Source organism: Oncorhynchus gorbuscha, unplaced genomic scaffold, assembly GCF_021184085.1.
Source record: "Oncorhynchus gorbuscha isolate QuinsamMale2020 ecotype Even-year unplaced genomic scaffold, OgorEven_v1.0 Un_scaffold_3012, whole genome shotgun sequence".
NCBI lineage: Eukaryota > Metazoa > Chordata > Actinopteri > Salmoniformes > Salmonidae > Oncorhynchus > Oncorhynchus gorbuscha.
The window spans coordinates 3,569-17,500 of NW_025747373.1; the positions used below are offsets into that span (position 1 = coordinate 3,569).

General features: G+C 43.8%; 1 protein-coding gene across 1 annotated transcript in view; it reads left to right on the forward strand.

Moving 5' to 3' along the window:
• Nucleotides 1-4,177: 4,177 nt before the first annotated feature.
• Nucleotides 4,178-13,932, forward strand: part of LOC124027222 (endothelial zinc finger protein induced by tumor necrosis factor alpha-like) — a gene marked incomplete at its 5' end in the record, with an annotated part of 15,706 nt that continues 5,951 nt past the window's right edge. Inside the window, 7 exons of the mRNA XM_046339687.1 lie at nucleotides 4,178-4,281; nucleotides 5,836-5,931; nucleotides 7,665-7,932; nucleotides 11,542-11,760; nucleotides 12,239-12,407; nucleotides 13,561-13,710; nucleotides 13,792-13,932. The exon at nucleotides 13,792-13,932 is cut by the window's right edge and continues 27 nt beyond it. Of these exons, the coding sequence (XP_046195643.1) occupies nucleotides 4,178-4,281; nucleotides 5,836-5,931; nucleotides 7,665-7,932; nucleotides 11,542-11,760; nucleotides 12,239-12,407; nucleotides 13,561-13,710; nucleotides 13,792-13,932 (1,147 nt within the window). The remainder of the gene's footprint in view (nucleotides 4,282-5,835; nucleotides 5,932-7,664; nucleotides 7,933-11,541; nucleotides 11,761-12,238; nucleotides 12,408-13,560; nucleotides 13,711-13,791) is intronic.

Genomic DNA, 13,932 nt, shown 5'->3' on the forward strand with positions numbered 1-13,932 from the left:
GCTACCACTTTTCTCTACGTTACCAGCTAGGCTATGTCAATGCTACCACTTTTCTCTACGTTACCAGCTAGGCTATGTCAATGCTACCACTTTTCTCTATGTTACCAGCTAGGCTATGTCAATACTACCACTTTTCCCTACGTTACCAGCTAGGCTATGTCAATGCTACCACTTTTCTCTACATTACCAGCTATGTCAATGCTACCACTTTTCTCTACGTTACCAGCTATGTCAATGCTACCACTTTTCTCTACATTACCAGCTATGTCAATGCTACCACTTTTCTCTACGTTACCAGCTAGGCTATGTCAATACTACCACTTTTCTCTACGTTACCAGCTATGTCAATGCTACCACTTTTCTCTACGTTACCAGCTATGTCAATGCTACCACTTTTCTCTACGTTACCAGCTATGTCAATGCTACCACTTTTCTCTACGTTGCCAGCTATGTCAATGCTACCACTTTTCTCTACGTTACCAGCTATGTCAATGCTACCACTTTTCTCTACGTTACCAGCTAGGCTATGTCAATGCTACCAGTTTTCTCTACGTTACCAGCTAGGCTATGTCAATGCTACCAGTTTTCTCTACGTTACCAGCTAGGCTATGTCAATGCTACCACTTTTCTCTACATTACCAGCTATGTCAATGCTACCACTTTTCTCTACGTTACCAGCTATGTCAATGCTACCAGTTTTCTCTACGTTACCAGCTAGGCTATGTCAATGCTACCAGTTTTCTCTACGTTACCAGCTAGGCTATGTCAATGCTACCAGTTTTCTCTATGTTACCAGCTAGACTATGTCAATGCTACCACTTTTCTCTACGTTACCAGCTAGGCTATGTCAATGCTACCAGTTTTCTCTACGTTACCAGCTAGGCTATGGCAATGCTACCACTTTTCTCTATGTTACCAGCTAGGCTATGGCAATGCTACCACTTTTCTCTATGTTACCAGCTAGGCTATGTCAATGCTACCACTTTTCTCTACATTACCAGCTATGTCAATGCTACCACTTTTCTCTACGTTACCAGCTAGGCTATGTCAATGCTACCACTTTTCTCTATGTTACCAGCTAGGCTATGTCAATGCTACCACTTTTCTCTACATTACCAGCTATGTCAATGCTACCACTTTTCTCTACGTTACCAGCTAGGCTATGTCAATGCTACCACTTTTCTCTATGTTACCAGCTAGGCTATGTCAATGCTACCACTTTTCTCTACGTTACCAGCTAGGCTATGTCAATGCTACCACTTTTCTCTATGTTACCAGCTATGTCAATGCTACCACTTTTCTCTATGTTACCAGCTAGGCTATGTCAATACTACCAATTTTCTCTATGTTACCAGCTAGGCTATGTCAATGCTACCACTTTTCTCTATGTTACCAGCTAGGCTATGTCAATGCTACCACTTTTCTCTATGTTACCAGCTATGTCAATGCTACCACTTTTCTCTACGTTACCAGCTATGTCAATGCTACCACTTTTCTCTACGTTACCAGCTATGTCAATGCTACCACTTTTCTCTACATTACCAGCTATGTCAATGCTACCACTTTTCTCTACGTTACCAGCTATGTCAATGCTACCACTTTTCTCTACATTACCAGCTATGTCAATGCTACCACTTTTCTCTACGTTACCAGCTATGTCAATGCTACCACTTTTCTCTACATTACCAGCTATGTCAATGCTACCACTTTTCTCTACGTTACCAGCTATGTCAATGCTACCACTTTTCTCTACGTTACCAGCTAGGCTATGTCAATGCTACCACTTTTCTCTACGTTACCAGCTATGTCAATGCTACCACTTTTCTCTATGTTACCAGCTAGGCTATGTCAATACTACCACTTTTCTCTACGTTACCAGCTATGTCAATGCTACCACTTTTCTCTACGTTACCAGCTATGTCAATGCTACCACTTTTCTCTACGTTACCAGCTAGGCTATGTCAATGCTACCACTTTTCTCTACGTTACCAGCTAGGCTATGTCAATGCTACCACTTTTCTCTATGTTACCAGCTAGGCTATGTCAATACTACCACTTTTCCCTACGTTACCAGCTAGGCTATGTCAATGCTACCACTTTTCTCTACATTACCAGCTATGTCAATGCTACCACTTTTCTCTACGTTACCAGCTATGTCAATGCTACCACTTTTCTCTACATTACCAGCTATGTCAATGCTACCACTTTTCTCTACGTTACCAGCTAGGCTATGTCAATACTACCACTTTTCTCTACGTTACCAGCTATGTCAATGCTACCACTTTTCTCTACGTTACCAGCTATGTCAATGCTACCACTTTTCTCTACGTTACCAGCTATGTCAATGCTACCACTTTTCTCTACGTTGCCAGCTATGTCAATGCTACCACTTTTCTCTACGTTACCAGCTATGTCAATGCTACCACTTTTCTCTACGTTACCAGCTAGGCTATGTCAATGCTACCAGTTTTCTCTACGTTACCAGCTAGGCTATGTCAATGCTACCAGTTTTCTCTACGTTACCAGCTAGGCTATGTCAATGCTACCACTTTTCTCTACATTACCAGCTATGTCAATGCTACCACTTTTCTCTACGTTACCAGCTATGTCAATGCTACCAGTTTTCTCTACGTTACCAGCTAGGCTATGTCAATGCTACCAGTTTTCTCTACGTTACCAGCTAGGCTATGTCAATGCTACCAGTTTTCTCTATGTTACCAGCTAGACTATGTCAATGCTACCACTTTTCTCTACGTTACCAGCTAGGCTATGTCAATGCTACCAGTTTTCTCTACGTTACCAGCTAGGCTATGGCAATGCTACCACTTTTCTCTATGTTACCAGCTAGGCTATGGCAATGCTACCACTTTTCTCTATGTTACCAGCTAGGCTATGGCAATGCTACCACTTTTCTCTACGTTACCAGCTAGGCTATGGCAATGCTACCACTTTTCTCTATGTTACCAGCTAGGCTATGGCAATGCTACCACTTTTCTCTATGTTACCAGCTAGGCTATGGCAATGCTACCACTTTTCTCTACGTTACCAGCTAGGCTATGTCAATGCTACCACTTTTCTCTACGTTACCAGCTATGTCAATGCTACCACTTTTCTCTACGTTACCAGCTAGGCTATGTCAATGCTACCACTTTTCTCTATGTTACCAGCTAGGCTATGGCAATGCTACCACTATTCTCTACGTTACCAGCTAGGCTATGTCAATGCTACCACTTTTCTCTACGTTACCAGCTATGTCAATGCTACCACTTTTCTCTACGTTACCAGCTAGGCTATGTCAATGCGCTAGCTCTAGATGTAAAGAAACTAGGCAGGTCTCTAAGTTACATAACGATAGCAGAACGAACGATTCACAACAGCACTGACGTTACATGTCAGGTTTTCAATGTGAAAACATTAGCTGACGCAAAACACTTACTCTGCTGTTATCTGTCTTCTTCTTCGCTGGTTTAGGATGTCTTCTCCAGATGATCTTCAGGGTTACAGTCTCCAGGCTGTTTAACTAGGAACGCCCACATTTTCCCCGCATTCGGGTGGGCGGGGCAGAGGGAAGTAGAGATCAGGAAATCAACCTCTATCTTCCCTGAAGATCGTTCTAGTTTTTTTTTAAACGTGTTTACCTCCAAATATTCCACTGATGGTCAAATCCGGATTCAAAAAAAGAATACCTAGCTTTTGATCTACAGGGCTACAGGTTCATAACGTGATCTGGACAACAATGTGGAGGTCAAAAAATGGCCATGTAGTTCCTTTTTCAATTTTAAGTCCAAAAATGGATGTAGCAACTATAGATTCTAGCATTTTTTTAAATGACTCATTACCCTTTGACCTTTTTTGAAATGACTCATTACCCTTTGACCTTCAGCTCTCATGTTAAGTTAGTTAGTTGGTTAGTAATGGTTTAGTATATTTAACCCAAACTATTGTCCTCATCCACACAGGAGACAGTTCTAACAACCACCACTCTGAGACTACTGAGGAGAGTCTCCCTGCAGCCGTAGAGCATAAACAACAACATCATAAACAACATCACAGCTGTCACAGAAGAGTCCACTCCTGCCTTGTGTGTGGAAAGGAGTTTCCCATTGCATACAAGCTACAAGTCCATATGAGAATCCACACTGGAGAGAAGCCTTACTCCTGCTCTGTGTGTGGGAAGAGCTTCGCCCAGAAGGGGAGCCTGACGCTCCACCAGATCGTCCACACCGGAGAGAAACCTTACTCCTGCCCCGACTGTGGGAACACCTTCTCCCAGATGATCAGGTGTGTTGTTGTTGTTATCAGTGTAGACCAGTTTCGTATTAACTTCTTGCGTCGAGCAATCCCGTATCCGGGAGCGTAATCATAGCCTCAAGCTCATTACCATAACGCAACGTTAACTATTCATGAAAATCGCAAATGAAATGAAATAAATATATTGGCTCACAAGCTTAGCCTTTTGTTAACAACACTGTCCTCTCAGATTTTCAAAATATGCTTTTCAACCACAGCTACACAAGCATTTGTGTAAGAGTATTGATAGCTAGCATAGCATTAAGCCTAGCATTCAGCAGGCAACATTTTCACAAAAACAAGAAAAGCATTCAAATAAAATAATTTACCTTTGAAGAACTTCGGATGTTTTCAATGAGGAGACTCCGTTAGATAGCAAATGTTCAGTTTTTCCAAAAATATTATTTGTGTAGGAGAAATCGCTCCGTTTTGTTCATCACGTTTGGCTAAGAAAAAACCCTGAAAATTCAGTCATTACAACGCCAAACTTTTTTCCAAATTAACTCCATAATATCGACAGAAACATGGCAAACGTTGTTTAGAATCAATCCTCAAGGTGTTTTTCACATATCTATTCGATGATAAATCATTCGTGGCAGTTTGATTTCTCCTCTGAACCAAATGGAAAAATGCACTCAGCTGGAGATTACGCAATAATTTCGACGGAAGACACCAAGCGGGCACCTGGTAAATGTAGTCTCTTATGGTCAATCTTCCAATGATATGCCTACAAATATGTCACAATGCTGAAGACACCTTGGGGAAACGACAGAATGTGTAGGCTCATTCCTGGCGCATTCACAGCCATATAAGGAGACATTGGAACACAGGGCATTCAAAATCTGGGGCACTTCCTGTATGAAATTTCATCTTGGTTTTGCCTGTAGCATTAGTTCTGTGGCACTCACAGATAATATCTTTGCAGTTTTGGAAATGTCAGAGTGTTTTCTTTCCAAAGCTGTCAATTATATGCATAGTCGAGCATCTTTTCGTGACAAAATATCTTGTTTAAAACGGGAACGTTTTTTTACCAAAAATTAAAAGAGCGTCCTCTATATCGAAGAAGTTAATTAGTGCACACCTAGATTCTAGTGCACACCATAGTAAAACGTTTTTGCAAAGGAGAACGAAAACAAGCGCTTCATATTGAACAGGTCATCCCTTCTCTGTTACGGCCGTGTGCATCCTTTTGGTTCCTAGTGAACACGATCCTCGTCCGTCCTTTAGGTTGGTACAGGTTGGCACATGCCATTTGCTCATGGAGTTCATTGGTTTGTTTTGACTGGCTGATATGTGGGTGTAATCAAACTTAAACTACCTATAACCAACTTATCTTTATAACTGATCAGCCTGAAGAGACACCAACTGCTGCACACGGGAGAGAGACCGTACAGCTGCTCCGAGTGTGGGAGAAGCTACACCCAGCAGAGAAACCTGAGGTGTAACCTACGCTTTTTAGTTATCAAATATACGGTTTACAGGGTCATTTCAAGTAGTCAGAAGTTTTTTTATTTGTTTTTTTAATCTACTTTTATCTTATCTTAGGGCCCACCAGCTGAAGCACACCGCAGAGAGACTTCACCGCTGCTCTGTGTGTGGGAAGAGCTTCTTCACACCCTCAGGACTCAGGGATCACCAGAGGTTAGTATTGACTTGAATCGATGATTTCACTATTATTTTTGTCATCTCTTTTATTTGATGTTCCTTTATTAATCTCTTTTATTGCCTTCTGTTGTTATTTGATCTCCTATATTTCATTGTTAAGTGTTGTGATTTTAAATACACTTTTAAATAAAGTTTGATTGGATTTAGGTCTCACACAGGAGAGAAACCATTCCCTTGCTCTGTGTGTGGGAAGAGCTTCTCACGGCCTGGTCCCCTGAGAGAACACCAGCAGACTCACACGGGAGATGGTGGACAGGTGGAGCGAGACCGCGGCAAGGTGGGGGACAATTATAGCCACGTCCCAAATCGCAATAGCCTGGGCCTTGGGAATAGGGTTCCATTTAAATTATGACTGACAGTGTCAGGGCCATCTAGGGAACCTACATAGGTAGTCAGGGCCATCTAGGGAACCTACATAGGTAGTCAGGGCCATCTAGGGAACCTACATAGGTAGTCAGGGCATCTAGGGAATCATAGGTAGTCAGGGCCATCTAGGGAACCTACATAGGTAGTCAGGGCCATCTAGGGAACCTACATAGGTAGTCAGGGCCATCTAGGGAACCTACATAGGTAGTCAGGGCCATCTAGGGAACCTACATAGTAGTCAGGGCCATCTAGGGAACCTACGGGGCCATCTAGGGAACCTACATAGGTAGCGGGGCCATCTAGGGAACCTACATAGGTAGCGGGGCCATCTAGGGAACCTACATAGGTAGTCGGGGCCATCTAGGGAACCTACATAGGTAGTCGGGGCCATCTAGGGAACCTACATAGGTAGTCAGGGCCATCTAGGGAACCTACATAGGTAGTCAGGGCCATCTAGGGAACCTACATAGGTAGTCAGGGCCATCTAGGGAACCTACATAGGTAGTCAGGGCCATCTAGGGAACCTACATAGGCAGTCAGGGCCATCTAGGGAACCTACATAGGTAATCGGGGCCATCTAGGGAACCTGCATAGGTAGTCAGGGCCAAGAGCTTAGTTATTCCTATCTTGTTTAAATAATGTTTTTATAATTGATTTACATTTCCGTTCTAGGACCCTGGTGACCGATCGAGACCCAAACCCAAAGAGTCCCTGGGTGAAACTCTGGGACTGAAAATTATAGTTGAAGAACTGGAGAAAGAAGAGGAGGCGAGAGAAGAAGATGAGGAAGTTGGTGGTTTGATCAATTCCGACGGAGAGGAAGTTGGTCACGTTTCTCTTTCTAGTAAGAGGCAGAATGATGATGATTTTGATTGAGCTCTTCAAAATGGCACCCAATTCTCTACATAGCACTACTTTTGACCAGAGCCCTATAGGGAATAGGGTGCTATTTGGTACACAACCTCTGTGTTAGTTAGTCGGTCAGCTAGTGTTTGCATAACGGCTAAGTATTTGTTTAACCTGCTCTACACTTTTGCCCTTGGGCTCTATGTAGGGAATAGGGTTTCATTTGGGGATGCAGATCCATTGTTTAACCTCTCCACTTTTCCACACAGGAAAAAGCCCTGTCCCGGTCTTTGTTAGCGGTGAGATTCCCTCTACATCAACAGAACCAGAACAACACCAAAACATCCAGGAGAAACGATACAGAACCAAGAAGCCTCACCTCTGCTCGGTGTGTGGAAAGGAGTTCCCTAAACCATCGAAGCTAGTTGCACATCTCCGCACACACAGTGGAGAGAAACCCTTCCGCTGCTCCGTGTGCGGAAGAGGTTTCTCCACAGGGGTATCACCCTACAGAGACACCTTCTGACGCACACAGGGGAGAAACCCTACCACTGTTCTGTCTGCGGGAAGAGGTTCATCCAGCGAGGGAATCTGTTAAAACACCAGAAGGTACACACTGGAGAGAAACCTTACTCCTGCTCCGTGTGTGGACGGAGTTTCCCTCGATTTGAGCGTCTGAAGGACCACCAGCGGACACATACAGGAGAGAAACCTCAATCTTGCGATGTCTGTGGGATGAGGTTCTCCTACGCATCCTCCCTCAAGGTCCTTTAGCCATTATTACACTTCCCAATATTGTTTTTTATCACTTAAATTGAATTTGTCACATGCTTTGTAAACAACAGGTGTAGACAATATACACAATGAGTAACAATAACTTGGCCAGTACTGAGTCCATGTGAAGGGTGACCTTTATTTAACTAGGCAAAGTCAGTTAAGAACAAATTCTTATTTTCAATGATGGCCTAGGAATAGTGATGTAACTGCCTTGTTCAGGGGCAGAACGGCAGATTTGTACCTTGTCAGCTCGGGATTCGAACTTGCAACCTTTCGGTTACTAGTCCAATGCTCTAACCACTAAGCTACCCTGCCGCCCCAGGGTAGACATGAGGTAGACATGAGGTTGATATGTACAAATATAACTGGGAATAAAGTGACAGATAATAAAGAGTAACTAACTATTAATCTGATGGCTTGGGGGGGTAGAGGCTGTTCAGCAGTCTGATGGCTTGGGGGTAGAGGATGTTCAGCAGTCTGATGGCTTGGGGGGTAGAGGCTGTTCAGCAGTCTGATGGCTTTGGGGTGTAGAGGCTGTTCAGCAGTCTGATGGCTTAGGGGGTAGAGGCTGTTCAGCAGTCTTATGGCTTGGGGGGTAGAGGCTGTTCAGCAGTCTGATGGCTTGGGGGTATAGGCTGTTCAGCAGTCTGATGGCTTGGGGGTTAGAAGCTGTTCAGCAGTCTTATAGCTTGGGGGTAGAAGCTGTTCAGCAGTCTTATGGCTTGGGGGTAGAAGCTGTTCAGCAGTCTTATGGCTTGGGGGTAGAAGCTGTTCAGCAGTCTTATGGCTTGGGGGTAGAAGCTGTTCAGCAGTCTTATGGCTTGGGGGTAGAGGCTGTTCAGCAGTCTGATGGCTTGGGGGGTAGAAGCTGTTCAGCAGTCTTATGGCTTGGGGGGGGGGTAGAGGCTGTTCAGCAGTCTTATGGCTTGGGGGGTAGAAGCTGTTCAGCAGTCTTATGGCTTGGGGGGTAGAAGCTGTTCAGCAGTCTTATGGCTTGGGGGTAGAAGCTGTTCAGCAGTCTTATGGCTTGGGGGTAGAAGCTGTTCAGCAGTCTTATGGCTTGGGGGTAGAAGCTGTTCAGAAGTCTGATGGCTTGGGGAGTAGAGGCTGTTCATGGTCCTGTTGATTCCAGACTTGGTGCATCGGTACCGCTTGCCGTGCATTAGCACAGAGGGCAGTCTATGACTTGAGTCTTTGACAATGTTTAGGGCTTTCCACCTGGTATAGAGGTCCTGGATGGCTGGGAGTGTGGAGTGCAATTGAGATTGCATCATCTGTGGATCTGTTGGGGCAGTAATGCTAATTGGACTGGGTCCAGGGTGTCTGGAATGATGATGGTGTTGATGTGAGCCATGACCAGCCTTTCAAAGCATTTCACGGCTACAGAAGAGTGTTACGGGCGATAGTCATTTAGACAGGTTACCTTGGCCTTCTTGGGCACAGGGACTATGGTGGTCTGCTTGAAACATGTTGGTATTACAAACTGGCTCAGGGAGAGATTGAACATGTAAGTGAAGACACTTGCCAGCTGGTCAGCGCATGCTCTGAGTATGCATCCTGGTAATCTGTCTGAAGCTGTGGCCATAGTGAATGTTAACCTGTTTAATGGTCTTACTCACATTGGCTACAGAGAGTGTGATCACAGAGTCGTCCGGAACAGCCAGTGCGCTCATGCAAGGTTTACTGTTGCTTGCCTCGAAGTGAGCATAGAAGGCATTTAGCTCGTCTGGTAGGCTCATGTCACTGGGCAGCTCTCGGCTAGGTTTCCCTTGGTAATCTGTGATAGTTTTCAAGCCCTGCCACATCCGACGTGTGTCAGTGCCGATGTATGAGGATTCGATCTTAGTAATGTATTGATGCTCTGCCTGTTTGATGGTTCATCCGAGGGCATTGCAAAATTTCTTCTCAACATCCGGATTAGTGTCCTGCTCCTTGGAAGCAAAGCTCTAACCTTTAGCTCATTGCGGATGTTGCTTGTAAACCATGGCTTCTGGTTGGGATATGTACGTACCGTCACTGTGGGGACGATGTCGTCGATGCACTTATTAATGCAGCTGATTACTGATGTGGTAAACTCCTCAATCCTGGAACATGTTCCAGTCTGTGCTGAAGAGAAACAGTCCTGTAGGTTTTAGCATCCGCTTCATCGGACCACTTTCGTATTGAGCGCATTACTGGTACTTCCTGTTTGAGTTTTTGCTTGTAAGCAGGACTAAGGAGGATAGAGTTATGGTCAGATTTGCCAAATGGAGGGCAACGGGGATAGTTGTATGTGTTTCTGTGTGTGGAGGAAAGGTGATGGTAGAAATGAGGTAAAAACAGATTTCAGTTTCCCTGCATTTTAAAATCACCGGCCACTTGGAGTGCCTCCTCTGGATGAGCATTTTTGTTTTCTTGTTTATGGCCCTATATTGGTAAATAGTGTGGTCTACAGGTTATCATGAGGTATTCTAACTCGGGTGAGCAGAACCTTAATTTTAGAGATCGAGCAAACCAGCTGTTGTTAAGAGACACACACCTCCCCCGTTGAGCTTACCTGATGCTGCCGTTCTGTCGTGTCGATGCATAGAAACACCAGCTAGATGTATACAATCCATATCTTTGTTCAGCCACGACTCCAAGAAGCATAGGATATTCCAGTTCTTCAGGTCCCGTTGATATGGCAGTCTCGAAACGGAGCTCATCCAGTTTATTCTCCAGTGATTGCACATTCGCCAATTGAACGGAGGGTAGAGGCGGATTATGTCAACCGACGTAGTTCACTAGTTATCTCCACATTCCCCCTTTTCCCCTTACATTATTTCTATCCCTTTAATGATGTAAGGTGAGTTGTAACCCAGCTCTTTAATTAAATCCTGACTTGACAGGTGTCACGAGAATTTCTATCCCAATGTTCTAACTGAACTATTTTGTATCTCTGTCTAATTCCTGAAGGTTGTAAAGCTCCAGTTCAAAGAAATAGACAGAGTCTCAGCCTGCAATAGATCAATACTTTATTGAGAGAGCGCTCTGTCTTCAAAATGAGAACACAGTTTTTTTTATAGCACACACACACAAATGAACTCACATACAGTAGAAACTCCACCTCGCTTTAGGTGGGCTGTATTTTTCCACAGTTCACATACATGGTTTATCACACTTCTGCAACATGTTTCATTATCTTCTGCAAGCCTAAGCGTTTCTAACAGCTGCTCTCCTCCCTATGGTGGGGAGGCCTCTCTCCAGTTATTAGTTTCACCGTTATTACAAGTCGACAGTTCAGTTGTCCTTGAAATATCTCAACTATACCCTGCTCATATTGTGAAATAGTAACACAATGGCCTAGTCTTAAAGTCTAGTCGCACATATTATTGGATTATGACTCTAACACATTTCATACAATTGTAGCTCAGTTGGTAGAGCATGACGCTTGTAACGCCAGGGTAGTGGGTTCGATTCCCGGGACCACCCATACGTAGAATGTATGCACACATGACTGTGAGTCGCTTTGGATAAAAGCGTCTGCTAAATGGCATATATTATTATTATATTATTATATGGTTTCAGGGTGGAATACTTTAGTCATTATCTTAAACATACAAATTCTTCTATCAACAGGTCCATCGCAGGATGCACACCGGGGAGAGACCTTACCAGTGCTCTGTCTGTGGGGAGAGCTTCAACTCAACAGCAAACCTGAGGAAACACAGACAGTCCCACACTGGAGATAAAGGGTCTGCTAACATGAAGAGGGGTCGGCTCCTGAGGTCGTCCTACACTGGAGAGGGGTCTGCTGCTATTACGGGAGGATTTCAGACTGCTGGAGGTGATGCTCTGGTAAATCATCAGACTACCTGTGGACTATTCAAACCAGATGGTGGAATTGATTGATTTTTGGCTACAATATTTGTACAGTTTAAAAGTACAAATAAATGCCAGAGGATAAAAGCATTTTATAAACTGGGTGGTTCGAGCCCTGAATGCTGATTGGCTGACAGCCATGAATCTGACATTATAAACTGGGTGGTTCGAGCCCTGAATGCTGATTGGCTGACAGCAGTGTTATATCAGACCGTATACCACGGATATGACAAAACATTACATTTTTGGGCTCTAATTACGTTGATAACCAGTTTATAATAGCAATTAGGCACCTTCAAGGTTTGTGGTATATGGCCAATATACCGCGGCTATACCCCCTCGTGCCTTATTGCTTAAAAATACACGTATTTCATCAGAGTAGGATGGAATAATAAAATTTAAAAACTAAACACTCTCTTAACTCAACGTACTGTGTGACTCCTCTGCCATTTAGGGAAGCGTGGTCAAAGATAAAAGCTCTCTGGATCCTGACCCAGGCCACGGTGAAGGCTGCAGTCAAACATCTACCATATATATCGAGAGTAAAGAAGAAGAGGAGGAGGAGGAGGAAGTTGGTGGTTTGATAAATTCTGAAGGAGAAGAAGTTCATTGGGATTACCTCAGTAAGTAAACTATTATTGTTGATGTATTGGCTGAATCCTACATAGTGAACTAGACGGTTGTTGATGAATTGGCTGAATCCTACATCGTGAACTAGACGGTTGTTGGTGTACAGGCTGAATCCTACATAGTGAACTAGATGGTTGTTGATGTTCAGGCTGAATCCTACATAGTGAAATAGACGGTTGTTGATGTTCAGGCTGAATCCTACATAGTGAACTAGATGGTTGTTGATGTTCAGGCTGAATCCTACATAGTGAACTAGACAGTTGTTGATGTATTGGCTGAATCCTTCATAGTGAAATAGACGGTTGTTTATCTACAGGCTGAATCCTACATAGTGAACTAGACTTGTTGATGTTCAGGCTGAATCCTACAGAGTGAACTAGATGGTTGTTGGTGTATTGGCTGAATCCTACATAGTGAACTAGATGGTTGTTGATGTATTGGCTGAATCCTACATAGTGAACTAGACGGTTGTTGATGTATTGGCTGAATCCTTCATAGTGAACTAGATGGTTGTTGATGTTCAGGCTGAATCCTACATAGTGAACTAGATGGTTGCTTATCTACAGGCTGAATCCTACATAGTGAACTAGACTTGTTGATGTACAGGCTGAATCCTACATAGTGAACTAGATGGTTGTTGATGTATTGGCTGAATCCTACATAGTGAACTAGATGGTTGCTTATCTACAGGCTGAATCCTACATAGTGAACTAGACGGTTGTTGATGTTCAGGCTGAATCCTACATAGTGAACTAGATGGTTGCTTATCTACAGGCTGAATCCTACATAGTGAACTAGATGGTTGCTTATCTACAGGCTGAATCCTACATAGTGAACTAGACGGTTGTTGATCTACAGGCTGAATCCTACATAGTGAACTAGCTGAATCCTACATAGTGAACTAGATGGTTGCTTATCTACAGGCTGAATCCTACATAGTGAACTAGATGGTTGCTTATCTACAGGCTGAATCCTACATAGTGAACTAGACGGTTGTTGATGTATTGGCTGAATCCTTCAAAGTGAACTAGATGGTTGCTTATCTACAGGCTGAATCCTACATAGTGAACTAGACGGTTGCTGATTTATTGGCTGAATCCTACATAGTGAACTAGACGGTTGTTGATGTATTGGCTGAATCATCAGGTCCTGGATCTTCAGCATTGCAGGGCCCGAAGTCAGTTTCTGAAAGGTTTGAGAACCAAGTTGAAGACGAGGATGATGTGGAAGAAGAGGAAATTGGTGGTCTGATCAATTCAGACGGAGAAGAAATTGGTTGGGATCGTCATCGTATCAGTAAGTGATAGAATGTTGACAGTTAGAATGTTGATGATTCACTCGTTATCTAACCCCCCCCATACTGTTTCATCAACACAGGACAGCGTGTCAGCCGTCCTTCTGACAGCGAGGAGAGTCCCTCCGCATCAGGAGAACCTGAACAACACCAGGAGGATCCCAACAACACCAAGTCTCACCACTGCTTTAGATGTGGGAAAGACTTTGCCAACATCTCTAACC